General features: G+C 39.7%; 1 protein-coding gene across 4 annotated transcripts in view; it reads left to right on the top strand.

Moving 5' to 3' along the window:
• The first annotated feature begins 3,134 nt into the window (after positions 1 to 3,134).
• Positions 3,135 to 20,578, top strand: part of LOC120533163 (NACHT, LRR and PYD domains-containing protein 3-like) — a 31,010-nt gene continuing 13,566 nt past the window's right edge. For all 4 annotated transcript variants that reach the window (XM_039759863.1, XM_039759864.1, XM_039759862.1 and 1 more), the window contains exons 1-9: positions 3,135 to 3,170; positions 4,311 to 4,475; positions 7,534 to 7,700; positions 8,881 to 9,055; positions 11,645 to 11,710; positions 11,800 to 13,504; positions 14,979 to 15,152; positions 15,227 to 15,400; positions 20,112 to 20,285. In XM_039759863.1, coding sequence (XP_039615797.1) covers positions 4,385 to 4,475; positions 7,534 to 7,700; positions 8,881 to 9,055; positions 11,645 to 11,710; positions 11,800 to 13,504; positions 14,979 to 15,152; positions 15,227 to 15,400; positions 20,112 to 20,285 — 2,726 coding nt within the window. In that variant the 5' untranslated portion in view covers positions 3,135 to 3,170; positions 4,311 to 4,384. The remainder of the gene's footprint in view (positions 3,171 to 4,310; positions 4,476 to 7,533; positions 7,701 to 8,880; positions 9,056 to 11,644; positions 11,711 to 11,799; positions 13,505 to 14,978; positions 15,153 to 15,226; positions 15,401 to 20,111; positions 20,286 to 20,578) is intronic.

The following is a 20,578-nucleotide window of genomic DNA, read 5'->3' as shown; positions in this document are numbered from 1 at the left end:
CTGCATTTTGTGTTTACTTGTGTTATATTTGACTAATGGTTAAATGTGTTTGATGATCAGAAACATTTTGTGTGACAAACATGCAAAAGAATAAGAAATCAGGAAGGGGGCAAATAGTTTTTCACACCACTGTATCTATCTATCTATCTATCTATCTATATGTCTGTGTATATGTACATATATACATATATACATATACATACACACACACATTATGTTTTTGCAAGTATTACATATTTAAATAGGCATGTCATGGTTTCACTGCTGCCTTGAAACAAGACGACTGTGGTGTTTGCATATGGGCTTCCTTCCACAGTCCATGCAGGTTACGTGAAACAGCACTGCCAAATTGACCCTGATGTGTGTGTTTACCCTGCAGTGACCAGGGACTGTTCCTGCCTTACACCCAGTGTATTTTAGATTATACTAAAATTAGAAACACAGCAAGCACAGAAGAAGCAGCAAAAATAAATGAAATTTAAAAAAAAAAGAGCAATTTCCAAAACTCAATGACAGTGTAAAATTCTGTGTTCAAGCACAGGGACCATTCATTAAAAATACAAGGTAAACAATGGCAATGCATACGAAACAAGCTGTGAAAATGATTAAGGAAACTGACCTTGAAACAAAAGTTTTACGATACCAGACAAACTGCAGAAGGTTTAAAATGCCTTACGACTTCCTTTCCTGCACCCATTGCCACCTTGGTCAGCTTGGCTCCATGCAGTCTCATTTTCATCTAACCTTGGGACTTACTTTAATACTGAGCTGTGTTCTGCTTTGAAACTAATCACATGAACAACCTTTTTTGTAGTATTTCATTTTTATAAGGCAGTTAAGATAAAACTATCTGCTGAATAAATATTAACTATGATAAATCTCCTTGGATCATAAAAATACACCATTAGATATATTTACCCTGGGGACAAATACAAATCTATCTATCTATCTATCTATCTATCTATCTATCTATCTATCTATCTATCTATCTATCTATCTATCTATCGTGAAGGCTAGGTGGCACCAGTGAGCCCCAAACATGAACACACAAACACAGTCCCAGGTTCAAATAAAGGGGAGTTTATTACAAATACCTTGTACAAGAATTGAACAAGTGTTTCTTCTTCATTGTTTCTCTTTCTCTGCTGCACTGCTACTCCTCCAGTTGAGTGTTGTTTTCCTTCCTCCCAGCTCCAACTCACCTGGAGAAGGCAGTGCGGCCCCTTTTATTGAGGAGTACTTTGGGTGCCAGGGGTTTGCCCGTTGGGTCGTACAGAAGTCACAAATAGTATTACTCCCTGAAGTGCCCTCTTGCAGCATCTGTGGACCCCAGCAGGGCTCTGTTACCAGACTACAATGGCTGGCATTCCCTGCTGGGGTCCAAATGGACATCAACACACAGAGCTGCTGCCATTAGCTTCTTGGGTGAATAACCAGCCCTTAAAGACAGTTCTTCCTTCTCTTCCTTTTATTCCGGTGCCTGTCCGTCTGCCTGGGGCTTCCCTTCTTGGCAAGGAACTTTCTATCTATCTATCTATCTATCTATCTATCTATCTATCTATCTTACAAGATCAACAGACCAGTTTAACAAGTAATTATTATAGAAAGCATTTTATCAGACAGGACTCACCCACTACATTCTCAATTTGAGTTGTTTCTATCAGGTCACATGGATTTCAAGGTTTTCAAGGATAAAAGGTGACCGGTTCAAACACTATTTCATTATAATTTCTATTCCTCTCCTAAATAAGTTCAATTTTAGTAAACATTCACAGGCTTACATTACAGAATGAGCAGTTAGCATTTGCATCAATCATCAGTCTAGTCTAAATGTTGCTTTAATTGTTATGTCTAATATGTTTGCTCTAATGTTTTTCACCATAGGTATTATGCTCACTACTATATTATATTTATTTGTACTAAGTTTATGTTTAATGGCTGTGTTCTTTCTGATGTATTTTTAATGTTATGCCATGGTCTCTCTAAAACCTGCTGAGAACCCAAATCCCCTCTTGGGACAGTAAGATTGAATTGAATTTATTCATTCCAATGGTAAATATCCTAAATACTTTCCCAAGAATATACTGTATAAAAAGAGACTAGCAGTGACATTATGTGTATTAATCTCTGGCATTAAACATGTGTGTTATTCAGGAATTTTTATGAATTTTTCTAAATGTTTTCTCTGAACACTCATAATTTTCTGTGCTTTTGAATTATAAGGAATCCCTTTGCATTTGTGTTTTCCTATTGTAATTTTGTTTTAGATTTGTTACTTTTTGTATTGATTACATGTTGATTTGTACCACAACAGTATTTTACTTTCCTCTAAGTTCTGCTATTTTGTTAATCCACTGTCATGATGCAATGGCCCGTTGCTAAGGGCTGTGTGCCTGACATTATACTACTAACACCCAAACCTCATAAACATCTTGTGAAACGTTTAGAGTAGGTATTCAGGCAAACAAAATAGCAATTGTGTTTCTGAGCATAACTTTGTTTTATGTTCTGGTTTTCAAGAAAAACAATTTGATCAATTGTGATGAGAACAAACCATTCAGCCCAACTGTGTTCGTCCATGTTATTCACCCAGATTGTCCAAGTCCAAGTCAACATAAAGTCCTGCTCAAGGACACACTGCCTGGTCATTTAATCTATGTGTCTCTGGTTCATTGCTTGAAGAGAACTTTCTAACATTTGTGTAATCAAAGTAACTTAACTTAATCAAGTTTTCTACCATGCCTCTGCCATGCTATTTTAAAGTAACAGTTGGTATCCACAACTCTCAGAATTAAAATCATTGCAGTCATGAATCTTAATCTCCATTTGTTTAAACTGAAAAGGTTTGACTCCTTTATTGTCTCTTCATAGCTCCATGCCTCTTAGACCCTGAATCTGCCTAGTCAGTCTCCTTGGGATTTTCTTTGGTGCTGCTGTGTGTTTTCTGTAATAAAATATAAATGATAGGCTTCATTTATTGTTTTTGACTTGACACATTGCTGAGTATGTTTCATCCTCTAACCAGTTTTCCTTTGTACTAATAGCCTGCCACTTACTTACCTACGAGAACAGCCAAGTGCATCCCAGGACTGAAGGACATGTGAGACAGACTCAGAGAATTAAACCTGTTTAGTCTCGAGGTGGGGAGACTCCATGGGGACCTCATCCAGGTATTTAAAACACTCAAAGGCTTTAATAAAACAGACTAAGCAACATTCTTTCAGCTTAAGAGTGAATCACATACTCGAGAACATCAGTGGAAATTAAAGGAAGTGCATTTAAGACTGAAGCCAGGAAGCACTTCTTTAGCACAAAGAGTTGTGGGACTTTGGAACAAACTGCTGAAACACAGAGTTGAAGCAGACATCTTGACAACCTTTATTAACGATCTGATGAGATACTGGGACAGCTTAGCTATTAGCATTACAACAACAATAAGCACATGCAACAAAATGAGTTAAATAATGACTGTGTTCAACGTTCAACCAGTAATGGATGGTTTCACTTGGATTTTTTTCGGCATAAAATTCAGAAAGCCCTACATTGTGTGACATTTCAAGAGAGGTCCACAGTTCAAATGGTGTGTTCCTTATCCATCCATTTTCCAACCCGCTGAATCCGAACACAAAGTCACGGGGGTCTGCTGGAGCCAATCCCAGCCAACACAGGGCACAAGGCAGGAACCAATCCTGGGCAGGGTGCCAACCCACTGCAGGGCACACACAAACACACCCACACATCAAGGCCAATTTAGAATCGGCAATCCACCTAACCTGCATGTCTTTGGACTGTGGGAGAAAACCCACGCAGACACGGGGAGAACATGCAAACTCCTGGGAAGTGAACCCAGGTCTCCTAACTGCAAGGCAGCAGCGCTACCACTGTGCCACTGTGCCGCCCGTGTGTTCCTTATGATCATTTTAATTTAGGCAGTTTATGTTCCAAATGATGTTAAATAAAACAATCAAAAATCAATAAAAAAAACCCGTCAGTATTACATTGTGACATCTGGAGTTGTAAAATTCAAATTCAGCGTTGTTTATTACAGCATTAAATTTCCAAATAGTAATATATATTTAAATACATTCACAAATTCAATTTGATGTCGCAGCACTAGTCTGAAATGATTCTTGGGGACTGATTTGAATTCCTTCATATCCATGGAGTGACCACTGAAGTTGTCTTCCTGTCTATTTTTATGGTTTCATCCCAGAGCAGATTTAAAGGATGTGATCATCTTATTTACAGTCCCTGTGCTCGGCCCTTGTAATTCCAACTCCTAAAACATTTTTGCCTTTTTTTTTTCACAGTCACCATTTGTCTACATGTTAGATGGGGTTTGTCACTCAGATAGTCACAAAGTCAGACCTGTTCACTTCTTCAAATGGCTCATCTCAGTTCTAAGGCAAAAGAGAGGGCTGGCTTGGCTTACTTTAAGAAAAGAAGACCCGATGAAGAAGTCGATGCTCTGTCAGGTAAGAAAATCTCTGACTCTCTTGTGTCATCTGCAAATGTTCTAAAAACACCTCAAATTACTGTTGAACACTTTATAAGGAAAAGGTGAGCATCAAAACCAATCCTTCATTTATTGTGCCTGTATGTAATAAAGGAAAGAATGAAAGCTTCAAACAAGAATGGAATAAATTGCAAAACTTGAACTTGAACATGAACTGAAAGGGCTTTCTTCTATACCTTTTTTATGTTAATCTTTTAATAAAATTGATCAAAAAATAAATCAGACCAACTCAAATAACAAAAATATTAATACATAAGAATAACATCCCCTGTCCACTGATGAAACCCAGCCCTGTAAAAAGTGAAACTGAAAGCAAGTCATTGACAAGCCTAAGAAAGCCATTGAGGATACAAAGCACATACTCCAGGCCTCAAATACAGAAGAACTTTACAGAAAAAAGTGGGAGACAAAAGATTGAAAAGACACTGAATGTGAGGAACTCCTTCAAGTCTTTCAATCATTCTCCCTGTGCCAGAGTCAATAGTCTTAACATAAAGAGCTTTCAAGAAGCTCATACCTTACTGCAACAATATGTGTGTGTGTATATATATATGTGTATATATATATATATATATATATATTGTCGGAGATGGCTGGAGTAGCGACCCGGCCAGGACGCCCAGGAAGGCCGGAAGTGGGCTTACGTCCACCTCAGACCACGTGTGGGTGACCACCCTAGTTCCTTTGGGGGCCACGGGTACAGAGCTTTGAAGCTCTACCTTGTAAGTGCCCGTGGTTACTGCCAGGGGACGCCCCTGTGCCTTGGGAGCCCTGGACCTCTGCACTTCCGCCACAACTGGAAGTGGCGGGGAAGACAAGCAGTGCTTCCGGGTACGCAGCCGGCACTTCCGCCACACCGGGCAATGCCGGTGGAAGATTGCCGGGAAGCACCTGGAGCGCATCCGGGTGCATATAAAAGAGGCCGCCTCCCTCCATATGATGGCTGGAGTCGGGTGAGGAGAAGGACAGAGCTTGGTGGAGGAGGCAAGGAGGCGGCCTGAAGAAGAGAGTGAGGCATTGTTGTGGCCAGGACCTTGGGGACTTTTGGGGATTGCTGCACTTTGTAAATAGTGGACTTTGTAAATAAACGTCTGTTAGGTGACATTAACGTGTCCGCCTGTCTGTGTCCGGGCCGGCTTCCACAATATATAAACTGCTCCAAAAAATGAAAGGATCACTTTGAAAACACATCAGATTTCAATGGGGAAAAAAAACCTGCTGGATATCTCTACTGCTATGGACAGGGTAATGTGTTAGGAACGAAAGGATGCCACATCATTTGATGGAAATGAAAATGATCAAACACTAGAGGGCAGAATTCAAAGATTCAAATCAAAGCGAAAAAATGATGCGGCAGGCAGGCTAGTCCATTTGCCGAAATTTCATTGCCGCAACTCCAAATCATACTCTGTAGTTTGTATGGCCCCCATGTGCTTGTGTGTATGCCTGACAACGTCAGGGGGGCATGCTCCTAATGAGATGACGGATGGTATCCTGGGGGATCTCCTCCCAGATTTGGACCAGGGCATCACTGAGCTCCTGGACAGTCTAAGGTGCAACCTGGCAGCGTCAGACGGACTGAAACATAATGTGACACCCAGAGATGTTCTGTTGGATTGAGGTCAGGTGAATGAGCATGGGGGCCAGTCAGTGGTATCAATTCCTTCATCCCCCAGGAACTGCCTGCATACTCTCACCACAGGAAGAAAGGGATTGTCGTGCACCAGGAGAAACCCAGGACCCACTGCACCAGCATAGGGTCTGACAATGGGTCCTAGGATTTAATCCCGATACCTACTGGCAGTCAAGGTGCCGTTGTCTAGCCTGTAGAGGTCTGTGCGTCCCTCCATGGATAAGCCTCCCCAGACTAACCATCACTGACCCACCACCAAACCAGCCATGCTGAATGATGTTGCAGAAACCATAACATTCTCCACGGCTTTTCCAGACCCTTTCACATCTGTCACAAGTGCTCAGGGTGAACCTGATCTCATATGTGAGAAGCACAGGGTGCCAGTGGTGGACCTGCCAATTCTGGTATTCTATGGCAAATGCAAATCGAGCTCCATGGTGCCCACTAAGAGGACATCGGACTTTTGTAGGGCTCTGGCAATGCTAATCCTGTTCCTTCTTGCCCAAAGTAGCAGATGCCAGTGGGTACTGCTGATGGGTTAAGGACCTTCAACAAGGGGCCCTGTCCAGCTCTCCTAGAGTAACTGTCCATCTCCTGGAATCTCCTCCATACTCTTGAGGCTGTACTGGGAGACACAGTAAACCTTCTGGCAATGGCATGTATTGATGTGCCTGCCATTCTGGAGAAGTTGGACTACCTGTGCAACCTTTGTATGGTCCAGGTATCGCCTCATGATACCAGTATTGACGCTGACCGTAGCCAAATGCAAAACAAGTGACAAAACAAATGAGGAGAGAAGAATGTCAGTGGCCTCCACCTGTTAAACCATTCCTGTTTTGGGGGTCTTCTCATTGTTGCACCTCTAGTGCACTTGTTGTTAATTTCATTAACACCAAAGCAGCTGAAACTGATTAACAACCCCCTTTGCTACTTAATTGACCAGATCAATAGCCCAGAAGTTTCATTGACTTCATGCTACACTATGATTAAAAAGTGTTCCTTTCATTTTTTTGAGCCGTATATATACTGCATGTATATGTATATTACTGTATATACAAGTACAAGTATATAGGGGAAGCATGGTGGCTCAGTGGTAGCATTATGGAGACCAGGTGATGAATAAAATGTATAATAAATAAATACACAGTATAAATGCGCAGAATAATACACAGAATAAACAATAAATGAATTTAAGAGACTAAAGAATACAAGGAGAACAAATCATCCAACCTAAAAGAGATATGCTAATTTTACAAGTTATTTTCCTCACCACAGATTGATTCTGTTCTATCAGAATTACTATTTGAAGAGTTGAAGTTAATGATTTACAACCAAGTTGGCCGTGGGTGGTCATGTCAGACTAATCTGTAATTCTTCACTTCAGGTATAAGAAAGAAGTTTTGTGAAATTATAAGAAGTCTTCCTCATGAAGATCTCCTCAAGATCACCGAGTACTATAAGCCCTACTTGGCCTATGTGATTGAATATGACATTAAAAGCATCCTGCAGAACATGGTCACCAATCAAATCCTCACAAACAATGAAGCAAAGGTAGGCAAATCTCTCTGTTAGCGAGAAAGATAGGAAAAAGACAAGTAAGTGGAAAGCAAATCGACTCAGGAGAGATGTCTTCTGCACCTGAATGAGCTGGGCTGAGCCTCCATTGCAGATCTCACTGTTTGTGTAGTCTTGTGTAGGGACAGACAATTGAGAACACATGTCTAGGGATAACCAGCTACAAAGATCCATCACTTTTATTGACTATTCCATCACTACATAGTATAAAAGCAACAAACTGTGTGTGGAGAAACACTGTATACTGTGTCTATCTGTCTGTTTGTCCATCCAGTTGCAATGCCACTATCTTTCCAAAAGATTTTGCACTTTTCTTACCATACTACTTGTCAACCATATTCAGGTATGGCTTATTTGGCATTTCCAATTAGACAGCAGTGTTAACTTAACTTAATTATTTTTTTTAGAACTGGCTCTTTTGTAACCACTCAGTAGCAGCAGTTCTTTTTAACTCTTTTTAACTTGGTGTGATGAAACTGTTTAGTCCATCCACCCATTATCTTATCTTGCTTATCCAGAATTTATCCAGCATGAGCCTATCATTGGGAGTAAGGCAGGAACATAGGACTGGACGCCAGCCACACTGTTTAGTACAAATACGTATTTGGACTTAGCTGCCATTTCTTTCATCTGCTCACTGACGATGGCATTATTGTTGTAACTTAGAGCGTCAGACACCAGATACAGCCAGCAGGAGTGCAGCATTCACTTTCTCCAATAGTCTAATGATGTCTTTGAATGGCAAACTATAATCTAGCTTTCCAGAAAAGCTTCCTTTTGTAACAGAACATGTAATGTGTTGTCACACATGATACACATTTGTATGTTTAACAGATGTGTTTTTAGGAGATTTTTGACCACAGGCATGCTGTCTGTTGGACCAGGTTTACAAGCACACTATTGATCCTTGCTGTTTAAAGCACCACCCTTACTTTGAGTTCCAGTTTCTTGAGGTGTGGGATTGGTTTAGAAATGGCACACTCAATGAACAGTCTAATTGCTCCTACCCACCTTTAGGTTAAGATCACTATGGTTATTTTATTCATCTGGCTCTTTCAGACTACTGCTAGTGTGAAGTCATCACACCAGACTGATTGCTCTGTTGTCCCAGTGCTTATCTTTAAATTGATACTTTGGTAACTCCCTTGTTTTTCAGAGATTTAAAGACATAGAGGAGTCTGAAGGTAGAGTGGGAGTGGAGTCCTTCATTAACAATGTGATGAAGAAGGATGGTGTGGTGCTGGCCAGCCTGTGGCTGGCACTGGCAGAAGAATTTGCCAGATTTCCAGTGACAACCTTGAATATAATATTGGAGGAGGTGACGGATGGGGGTGAGTTAATGGAGTCTTACATCACAAGGGAAGGGAGCAAAGGGATGCACACTAAGGCTCCTTATAAAATGTAATCACTGAAGTGCTGCTAAGTGGCTATGCTTTCTCAGTGGGAATGAAATCTGACACATCAGAACACCAACTCCCTCTTTCCATTTCCTTTTTTTCTTTGTTAAATCACTCCATCAGTAATACTTTAAGAAGTGGTATGATGTAGTCTCCTGGTAGCCACACTTATAATTGCACAGTTGACCTGACTCTCTGCACTGCTGTCTTTTTTAACCTTTAAGACACACCTGCTAAATGTTATAATTCCTTTCTTTGCCTTTTTATTTCATGTTTTATCTTTTATATATTATTTATATTTATAAATGTATTACAGGGATCCCTCGCTATATCGCGCTTCGACTTTCGCTGCTTCACGGCATCGCGGATTTTATATGTAAGCATATCTAAATCTATATCACGGATTTTTCGCTGGTTCGCGGATTTCTGCAGACAATGGGTCTGTTAATTCATGGTACATGCTTCCTCAGTTGGTTTGCCCAGTTGATTTCATACAAGGGACGCTATTGGTGGATGGCAGAGAAGCTACCCAATCAGAGCAGGTATTATGTATTAAATAAAACTCCTCAATGATATACGATATGCTTCCCGTGCGGTGCTTCACATACTTAAAAGCTCTAACAGCATCTATTGAGTTTTGATTGTTTGCTTTTCTCTCTCTTACTCTCTCTGACATTCCCTACTCCTGACGGAGTGTGAGCAGACAGGCTGTACGGACACTGGCCTAGAGGATACGGACGCTCCTCTAAAAAATGCTGAAAGACTACCTTCACATTGTTACCTTGTTACCTTGTATGCGGTGCTTCGCATACTTAAAAGCACCTATTGATTTTTGATTGTTTGCTTTTCTCTCTCTGTCTCTGACTTTCTCTGCTCCTGACGCACACTCCTTTGAAGAGGAAGATATGTTTGCATTCTTTTAATTGTGAGACAGAACTGTCATCTCTGTCGTGTCATGGAGCACAGTTTAAACTTTTGAAAAAGAGACAAATGTTTGTTTGCAGTGTTTTAAAGTTTCTGTCTCTACAACCTCCTATGTTTCCGTGCAAATCTGTGACCGAAGCGTGACAATATAAAAATAACAATATAAACGTATAGTTTTTACTTCACGGATATTAACCTTTCACAGGGGGTTCTGGAACGCAACCCCCACGACCGAGGAGGGATCACTGTATTTGTGTAATTAAGTATTTTTCTCTGTTGTAATTACTTTTTAGTTTCTATGTATGAGACTTTGTTCTGCCTGGTTCCATGTGTTTTGTGGGTGGTTCAACAAGAGGCGGGGCCACTCGTCTATCTCCACTGAGGGACTGCTGCCAGTTCTTTAAAGGCTCATGGGAACTGCAGTCCTTCTGTGGAACATTGTATGTGCTAGGTGTTGGTACATTTTTCTCTTTATGTTTATTATACCTGTTGTTTCTGGACTTTAGATACTTTTTAACTCTTTTTAACGCCCCCCCCTAACGTTTTTTGAAACCCTGATAAAATTTATTCCTATATTTTTTGCTGCCGATACACCGCTACAAGTTTCATTATACCTACTTAACTTTTATCGACATTTATCTAACTCTACATTTATTTTTCTAGTATCAGAATGTAGTTTAAGTTAATTTTTTTTGGTTTCAATAGATGTATTTTTCATATTTTCAATTCTTGTTTTCTTTTTTTCACATCTTCGCACCTCCTTTTTTGTTACTTCGTGCCCCACAGGTTGAAAACCGCCAATTTACCCAATTCCAAATGTTTACAAATATTCTTTGTTTGCTTGATCATCCACAAGCCGGACATTTACTGTCATCCTTCTCTGGTGGAGTTTGGACTATATTTCATGAACTTTACTTATATTTTTAAACATTTTGAAGCTAAACATGTTTTGACATAGTGTAGACCAAAGCTAGCCACTGGAGTGGGAGCCCAGGCTGCCTTTGGGTAGGTACTGTCTCTAGAAAAGCACATTGAAATTCTGGTCTTCTCTCTAGCTGGTCTTGGAGGCCTCACACCATTTCAGCCATTATAGATGAATAGATAAGCACAACACCTAGGACTGTCTTGTCTTTTTGTACAAGGATGAGACTCATAGGCTGCCTTTCATTGATTTAGACTTTGAGTTCTCGCATGAAGATTCAAAGGAAGACACAGTCTCACACTGATGACACATTTGTAAAGTCTTATTGCAGGATGTGACCTCATAAAGCTGTGTTACTGGAAGCTTAAACTTTTCTTTGACTCCCTGTGTGCACATGCCTACTATCCCTATTGCTTTTCATCTGGTTATTTCCTGGGTGTTTCTTACTTAAATAATTAACTACTCATAGGCAATCCTGAAAATGTTTTTACTAATCTCATTTCCAGATCTTTTTTCAAGCTTTGCACAATACTTTAAGGTTTACACAACTTCTGGATTGCAATTCTATAGTTTAATAAATAGCAAATAAAGTTTCCCCCTTGAAGTTCAAACATTTATTCTTTTCAACTTTCTCATTCCAATGATTGTTCCCTCCTCCCCTATTCTTGTATCTTCAGGACAGGATCTCTTAGAGAAGATTAAGGCCAGTCAGCAACCAACTTATATTGAGGCTCATTTTAAAGGTAATTCCTATATCTCATGTCTCTGGTCAGCAGCACCTCCATTTAGTTACCCCTTAAATTTTCTCTGTTGTTATAACTGTTATTTATAGAGCTCCAAGAGCAACACAGAATGTCTGTGTCTGAATCTACAAGAAACCTAGAAGAACAGACCAGAGATGTGGGCTTTGAAAGTCGATACACAGAGCTGATGGTCATTAATCAGTACAGAAGAACCTATAGTGAAACTGGCCATGAAATTCTGGAAACTGGGAAGACTCATGTAGAACTGATGGAGCAAAGGACAAAGGAGAAATGTGAGCGAATCTGGACTGAGCATCTTTTTAGAAGAAGTCCTCAAAGCAAAAGTCTTTCCAGTATTGTAGTAGTTAGTGGAGTGGCTGGAATTGGAAAGACCACCATGGTCCAGAAAATTATGTATGATTGGGCCAGAGGCACACAATACCAGATGTTTTCTTTTGTGTTCCTGTTTAAATTCAGGGAGCTCAACCTCCTTGACAATGAACAGGAACCACAGATGCCTCTGACCAGGCTGATTGTGAGGTACTATAAATATCTGAATAATCAAAAACTAAAAGAAATCCTAAAGAGCCCAGAATCACTCCTGTTTATTTTTGATGGGCTAGATGAATACAAACACAAATTGGATTTCACACAAAAGCAGCTTTGCTCGGGCCTTGATGACTACTTTCCTGTCCATATTCTGATCACCAGTTTGGTCAGCCAGACATTACTGAAGGGTTGCTCGGTCCTTATAACAAGTAGACCAACAGCCCTGGAGGCTCTGAACATGGAAAGAGTTGATCGATTTGCAGAGATCCTGGGCTTCTTCCATGAACAAAGGCTGATGTATGTTAAGAAGTTCTTTGGTGACAGTGAATGTGGCTCTGAGGTTTTTGAGTACATCGAGGAGAATGCCATCCTCTACACCATGTGCTTCAATCCTTCCTACTGCCGGATTATCTGCTCTGTGCTGAAGAGCCACTTCAACAAACCTGAAGAAGAGCGAGGAGCAGCCCCCAGTACTGTAACTGAGCTCTTTGTGATGTTTCTTCAGAACATTCTCACCAATCACAAGCGAGACGCTGAGGACCAGCAAGGAATTTTGCTAAAACTGGGAAAGATGGCCTATTATGGGATAGTCAACAATTGTCTTGTTTTTTATGACAACTTTGAGATGTCTACCTTTGGTCTCCAGCCACACCTGCCCTCACCGTTTCTCTCTGGGTTTCTCAAAGAAATTTTGCAGAGAGAAAGCACTTTAGAGCATACAACATACACATTCTTCCACCTCACCCTGCAGGAGTTCATGGCCGCCTGTTACTTCTACCTCGATCCATCAGTGGATATTAATGATCTGCTTGTGAAGCTGAACTCTTGTAAAGATGGAAGGTTTGAGATTTTCACTCAGTTCATGACAGGACTAGCCAGACCCTCTGTGTTTAAAATACTAGGTGGCATCCTGGGAGAATTTGAAAGGAAGACAGCAAAGCAGATGCTGGAGTGGGTTAAGCAGAAAACTGAACAGGCCCTATGGAGAAAAAGTAAAAGGGAATTTCTGCGAGTGTGTCAGTGGCTCTATGAAAGTCAGAATCGAAAATTAATCAGAGATGCCATTGGAAAGAATTTAAAGATGGACTTTAGTAAGATTAGTTTATCTCCTCTGGACTGCTCTGTTCTGGGTTCTGTTATCAGCTTCTGTGAGGGACTTGAGGAATTGAAGTTGTCGGACATAAATCGCAAGCCAGAATGTATCAAGAGACTGTCGCCAGGTCTTAGCTCCTGCAGAAATGTCATGTGAGTAATACAACTGTAAACACAAAAGAGTTTTTATTAAGTTTATTAAATCTGCTGTGTTCGGTACTCATGAAGTCTTTTAGTAAGCCCCATACCAGCACTTGGGGAAATTATGTCATTACTGTGATGTATTTACCTGAGGGAGATACTTTGACATCTCTCCTTTTACTACTGGCAGCTGCTCTACACCACACAGAGACTAAAGCTCAACTCATACTTCATTTGTATCAGTAATGGTATTTAAGAGGCCCAGTGTGTTGAGCTATACATTCTTTCATCTGAGCCAGCTTACACAGTGGTGAAGAAGAGCAGACAATAACTTATTACGGCAGATCTTACAAAAACTTTGGGACATGTCTCTTGGAAGATACATAGAAAGTGACTCCATCCACAATGACTGTCCTCACAGTTCAATGTAAGGAGGGAGTTGGAAATGCAAGCAAAATATTGATTTTCTAAACTTTAGCAAATTGGCTATTGCTGAGTCAAAGCTGCAGGTATTTAGGTTCAGTTCCCAATTCAGTTGCTCTCTTTGGAATTTTGCTTCTCCCTGTGTCTTTCTGATTTGTGTATCCCATGTGTTTGTAGACAAGACAAACCTATATGTGATTCCTTAGAGGGACATCTGGAGGAAAACTCTGAAAGGCAGCTTCAAAATTTGCTTAAATAATCCACCCAAAAAAAAGACTATTATCTGTTACTTATCTTGTGTTGTTTTTAGTGAAGTCCACAGAAAATGTTTTCATGGCAAATGGAGACTGGAAAGTGGATGAAATAATGGCTTTTAATGGGGTCCAGTGCTTTGAGGGTAGGTGGGTGAAGAGACTGATAATACCGAACAGTAGCAAACAATATTAAAACATCCATGAAAAAATCAAAAGTTTTGCATACTTACTCATCCAAATGTCCCTTAGTCAAGTTTTGTGTTTGCCTCCATTTTTTGCTAAAATACTATTAAATAAATATTTCTAAAAAACCAGAGTAGTGCACAAACAGGATGTGTGTTGAAATGGGATCGAGCTTTTGAATTTTTGTAGGCAGGGCTATTGACCAATGAATGAGGGATATAGGCGGGTCTTCACTTCACTAGAAACAACAGGAAGTATGTAAAAGATAAAAAAAAAAAAGAAACATTTTTTGGTAGAGTATTCTTTTAAGACACAAATCAAGAAAGGTTTCAACCATTATGATGGCAGGACATGGGGACAAAGTAAATGACAGAAAAGTTAAAAAGAAGTAAAACATCAAAACTGAAATAAAATGAAATGTATTTTTTTTATTTTGACAACCGCTTCATTTACTGTCAATTTAATATATAAGGGAGAGACAGACAAAAGCACTTATAGAAGACATTCTTTTCAGCGTGAAGCAAGAGTTTATTCACAGGACTCGACCTTATGTGACCGATGCCCTCAGTCTGCCTGTTTTTCTTGAACTTTCTGTGTGTTGTTGTCTTCTCTCCTCATCTCTGCAGTCTCTCCGATTGTCATTTCACTTCCGAATGCTGTGATTACCTCTCATTGGCTCTCGCTGCCGAACATTCATGTCTGATGTATTTGTGGCTGACAGGAAATTACCTGGATGATTCAGGAGTTCGTCGATTGTGCAAGGGGCTTATGGACACAAACTGTAAACTGGAGAAATTGGGGTGAGTACACACTCTGTCTGTCAGTGTGTCGGTAATTCTCGATGTCTTCACTTTCTCTCTGTTCATCTTTACAGACTGAGCTCATGTGGACTCACCTCAGGATGTTGTAAAGCTCTCTCCTCAGTCCTCTCTTGTAAATACTCACACCTTACTGAGGTGTGGCTGAACACCAATAATGTGGGGGATTCAGGAGTGCAAATGCTGTGCGAGAGTCTGAGGAGCCCAAACTGCAAATTAGAGAAACTGGGGTGAGTAAATCCTGTGCGAGTGCCTGTCTGTGGATTATATACAGACACGCAGAATAAATGTTGCAATTAAATTGCACTGGACGAGTTCAAAATCGACAGCAGCACCTCACAAAAGGTCATATTTGTAGAGCTGTTTGTTTTTTTGTACTGTATGTCACATGGAGATTGCACAGCTTATGTTGGATTCCTTAGTCCTTAGATCAGGGGTGTCGAACTCCGGTCCTGGAGGGCCGCAGTGGCTGCAGGTTTTCTTTCTAACCATCTTCTTCATTAGTGACCTGTTTTTGCTGCTAATTAACTTCTTTTGCCTTAATTATAATTAACTTGACACCGACCCCTTAGTTGTCTCTTTTTCCTTAATTAGCAGCCAAACAATAACGAGACACAAAACGAGCCGCCACACGACCAGCTCACCTGTGCCCTTTACACAATATCTGAAAATAAAGAAAGGTGAAGGTCTCGGTAAGGTTGATCTCTCAGGTCACTAAAACATCTTGACAGTGTTCTTAGAAAAAACAGAAAAATCAACAGTTTTGGAAATGTTTGGTGTGGCAGAATGAGAGCAGCAATAAGCCATGGAATTAAATAATAAGTTCAATTAACAGCAAGAATCGGCCGCTCATTAAGAAACTGGTTGGAGTGAAATTAGTTGGAGTTTGAAATCCCAGTTTAGATTAGATTAGATTAGATTCACTTTATTGTCATTACACATGTATAAATACAGGGCAACGAGATTCAGTTTAGAATCTAATCAGAAGTGCAAAGAGCAGAAGTACAATAAATATAATATGTGCATATTATGTACAGTTAAATACGATAGTTACAGTTAAATGCGATATATACAGTTAAATACGATATGTACAGTTAAGAGCACAGTAAAGATGGGAATAGATATATAGATATATATAACTAGATATACAAATGTTCTAAATGCAGATGGCAAATATACATATTTTACAATATACATTTATGTACCTATACATGTATTTGTATGTACTATAATACTATAAGTACTATATATATATATATATATATATATATATATATATATATATATATATATACACATAGATGTACAATATACAGATGTGATATGTATGTGCTGTAATACTATGAGTATTGTAATATATACAGATGTACAATATATGATATATGAGGTACAATGTACAGGTGTGCTGTGTGTGCACAGGTATGTACAGATATGTACAAGGAAGGGAGGAGGAGGAGTAGTGTAGAGGATTAAGTGTGTGGATGTGAAGGTTCAATGGGGGACTGAGTTTAGAAGTGTGACCGCTGTGGGGAAGAAGCTGTTCCTAAACCTGCTGGTTTTAGTTGGAAGGCTCCTGTAGCGCCTTCTGGAGGGGAGGAGCTGGAAGAGTTTGTTGGCTGGATGAGAGGAGTCCTTAAGAATGCAACGAGCTCGGCGTAAACATCTCTTCTTGTGAACGTCCTCAATGACCGGAAGTGGAGTCCCTATGATGCGTTGTGCGGTTTTCACCACCCGCTGCAGTGCCTTGCGGTCAGCAACAGAGCAATTCCCATACCAGGCTGTAATACAGTTAGTCAGGATGCTCTCTATCGCACAGTGGTAGAAGTTGCCCAATATGACAGCAGATAGTTGGCTCTTCTTCAGTATCCTCAAGAAGAAGATGTGCTGATGGGCCTTCTTGACCAGGCTGGAGGTGTTGTTTGTCCATGACAGGTTCTCCGAGATATGTATCCCCAGGAATTTAAAGCTCTAAACCCGTGTCTCCCTTCTTCTTCCTGAAGTCCACAATGAGCTCCTTGGTTTTGGTGGTATTCAGGAGCAGGTTATTTTCAGCGCACCACGCAGCTAAGTGTTTTACCTCCTCCCTGTAATTAGACTCATCGTTATCACTGATGAGACCGATCACCGTGGTATCGTCTGCAAACTTGATGATGGAATTGGATCCATACATGGGCCTGCAGTCATGAGTGAAAAGGGAGTAGAGGAACGGGCTCAACACGCAGCCCTATGGAACGCCAGTGTTGAGTGTAATGGTGGTAGAGCAGTTATGGCCAGACCTGACATGCTGGGGTCTGTTGGTCAGGAGGTCCATGATCCAATTACAAATAGAATTATTGATACCAAGATCCACAAGTTTAGTGATCAACTTGGAAGTGATGACTGTATTAAATGCTGAGCTGAAGTCAACAAACAGCAATCTTGCATAGGTGTTCTTATTGTCCAGGTGTGAGAGTACACCATGAAGCGCTGTGGATACAGCATCCTCTGTACTCCTATTGTTACGGTAGGCAAATTGGTGAGGATCCAGTGTGGGGGGCAGGCATGTCTTGAGGTGTGCCAGTACCAGTCGCTCAAAGCACATGTGTTGGTTTGTTTCACATCTCATTTCTGTTTGGCTGCCATTTAATGAAGAAAGGAATCAATTCGGAGGACTGCATCCTTAAACACAGGGCTATTAAAATGAAGGGGAAAGGAGTTAATTAGCAGTGAAAACTGGTCAGTGATTAGGAAAAGGGTTAGAATGAAAAGCTGCAGCCGCTGCGGTCCTCCAGGCCTGGAGTTCGACACCCCTGCATTATATTTAGGACTATACACAGATTATTTTTAGGATACCACTGCTTGTATAACTGATTATTTTTATGTTATGTCGTACACTGAAAAAAATGGAATGTCAGATTAAAATAAAAAAAATATGTATATTGGTTGCACATAATAAAATTGTTTTCATCAAAAATAATGTAATTATGTTTAATGCACTAAATTAATAAATCCTGAACCAACATGATATTTTTTTTATGAAATGAATGAAACGTTTTCATTCTCTGTTAAATGAATTATATTATTTTAAATGAACATGTCAATAAAGCATAATATTTTAACAATTATTTTATAAACTTTTTTTAAAAAAATGCACCTCACCAAGTTATAACCTTTTTACATTGTCAATTATACTTATTCCAATATCATTTTATAGCTCATGTTCAAAGTTATTAATAACACATAAACAGGTTTTCTTATACCAAAACTAGTTTTATTTGGTAAAAACAATACAAACCAACAAAAATACAAAAGATTATTATTCAAAAGCTGAAATGTACAACAGCTGTTCTTCCTCTTTGGCTGTGTCAGAATCCCATGACCAATGTAGAACTAAATATGAACACAAAATGCACCGTGGATAGAGTGTTATATTATAACATATAGTACATTTATTTATATTTGTGTAGCTGTATATATTATAGAATAAATGTTAAACATTAGTAAAATATAAAGTGCAAAAATTGCTGCTGATCTGATTCGGCAATTGCATTGTATTGTAGTCGAGTGAATTATTTATTTGTCAATATTAATAGGATTTATCTGGTTGAGCAATGTTATGATTATACTAATGAACAGCAATGCTGAAAGTAGTTGACCCAAACTAAGCAAATAAATCGAGACAACTTAACAGTACATTTAATGACTTGTGATGATAGTTAGTGAGAGTAGTTTGATTAAACAGTAAAAGAGAATACAAGGAAAAATGCAAAACAGAGTAAAGTTTGTCTGTTTGATGAAGTGTTTTAAATGAAAATCTGAATATTTCTCAAGTGTGTGTGTGTGTGTTTTAACTTTTATTTCATTAACCTTTTGCTCTTAACCGGCGACAATAACTCAAATCCACAACCCGTTGCTTCTTTGAAAGTCACATGACTTTACCACCAAGTTATCCATCCTCCACTGACGATAAATCCGCTTGGTGCTTATTAATTTTTGGTGAGGACTAAATAGAACTATTTTGACTTAAACCTAAATGACTGAAATTAGTACATTGTACATGCCACAAGATTCAACAAATGAAACTCGATCGAGTTATGTTCAAAAGTGGAACATAAACAATACATGTAATATAAAGTAAATACATTTTTGTAAATGTAACAACCTGTCATTTCCCTTCTTTTCAGTGTATATATTATTCATTTAGTTATATATAACTATTTCTAATTTGCTGTTTTTCTCTTGTAACTCTTCCTTTATATTGTTTAAAGCAATTTCAGCTACATTCCCTGTATGAAAATGTCCATCCATCCATTTTCTAACCCGCTGAATCTGAATACAAGGTCACGGGGGTCTGCTGGAGCCAATCCCAGCCAAGACAGGGCACAAGGCAGGAACCAATCCTGGGCAGGGTGCCAACCCACTGCAGGACACACACTAGGGCCAATTTAGAATCGCCAATCCACCCAACCTGCATGTCTTTGGATTGTGGGAGGAAATCCACACAGACACGGGGAGAACATGCAAACTCCATGCAGGGAGGACCCGGGAAGCGAACCCGGGTCTCCTAACTGTGAAGCAGCAGCGCTACCACTGCGCCACCGTGCCGTCCAGAAAATGTCCTATAGAAATAAAAATGTTGTTGTTGTCAATCAATCAATCAATCAATCAACATTTATTTATATAGCACATGTTCATACAAAAAAATGTAGCTCAAAGTGCTTTACAAAATGAATAGAAAAATAGAAGACACAATAAAAAATAAACATAAGTCAACATTAATTAACATAGAATAAGAGTAAGGTCCGATGGCCAGGGTGGACAGAAACAAAAAAAAACTCCAAAGGCTGGAGAAAAAAATAAAATCTGTAGGGGTTCCAGACCAAGAGACCACCCAGTTGTTGTTATTGTTGGATGCCTTAGTCACTTTCTATGTCTTTTTTTCCTCTTTTCTTGTCATGACAGCCTGCGGTCATGTTATCTCACCTCTGGATGTTGTGAGTCCCTCTCTTCTGCACTCTCTGTTGATCATTCACGTGTGATTCAGCTGGAGCTCTCAGACAATAACCTGGAGGATTCAGGAGTGCGTCTTCTGTGTGAGGGGCTGAGGAGCCCAAATTGTAAATTACAGAAACTGAGGTGAGTCAACACTGAGTGTGCGTGTAAGTGCTTGTGCTTGTGTGGATGAGATACCAGTATGTGACAGTCAGCGTTGGCTCCACAGTCCTTGGCAGCTTGAACCCGGATCCATCAATAACAAAACCCAGGATGAGGAGGGTAAATGAGGACATGCACAGGCAGCAAGAAGGAATGCAAAGTAGTTAAGTGCGTTTTTACAATATAAAGTGCTAAATTATGCAGTGTGCATTCAATACATGCTGTAAATAATCCATAAAATCAAAGTGAACAGTGGAGGTTAAAAGTCCAAATAA

The sequence above is a fragment of the Polypterus senegalus genome, chromosome 8, assembly GCF_016835505.1.
Source record: "Polypterus senegalus isolate Bchr_013 chromosome 8, ASM1683550v1, whole genome shotgun sequence".
In the NCBI taxonomy this organism is placed as follows: Eukaryota; Metazoa; Chordata; class Cladistia; order Polypteriformes; family Polypteridae; genus Polypterus; species Polypterus senegalus.
The sequence above is the reverse complement of the archived record's forward strand: the minus strand, read 5'-3'. Positions and strand labels throughout refer to the sequence as shown.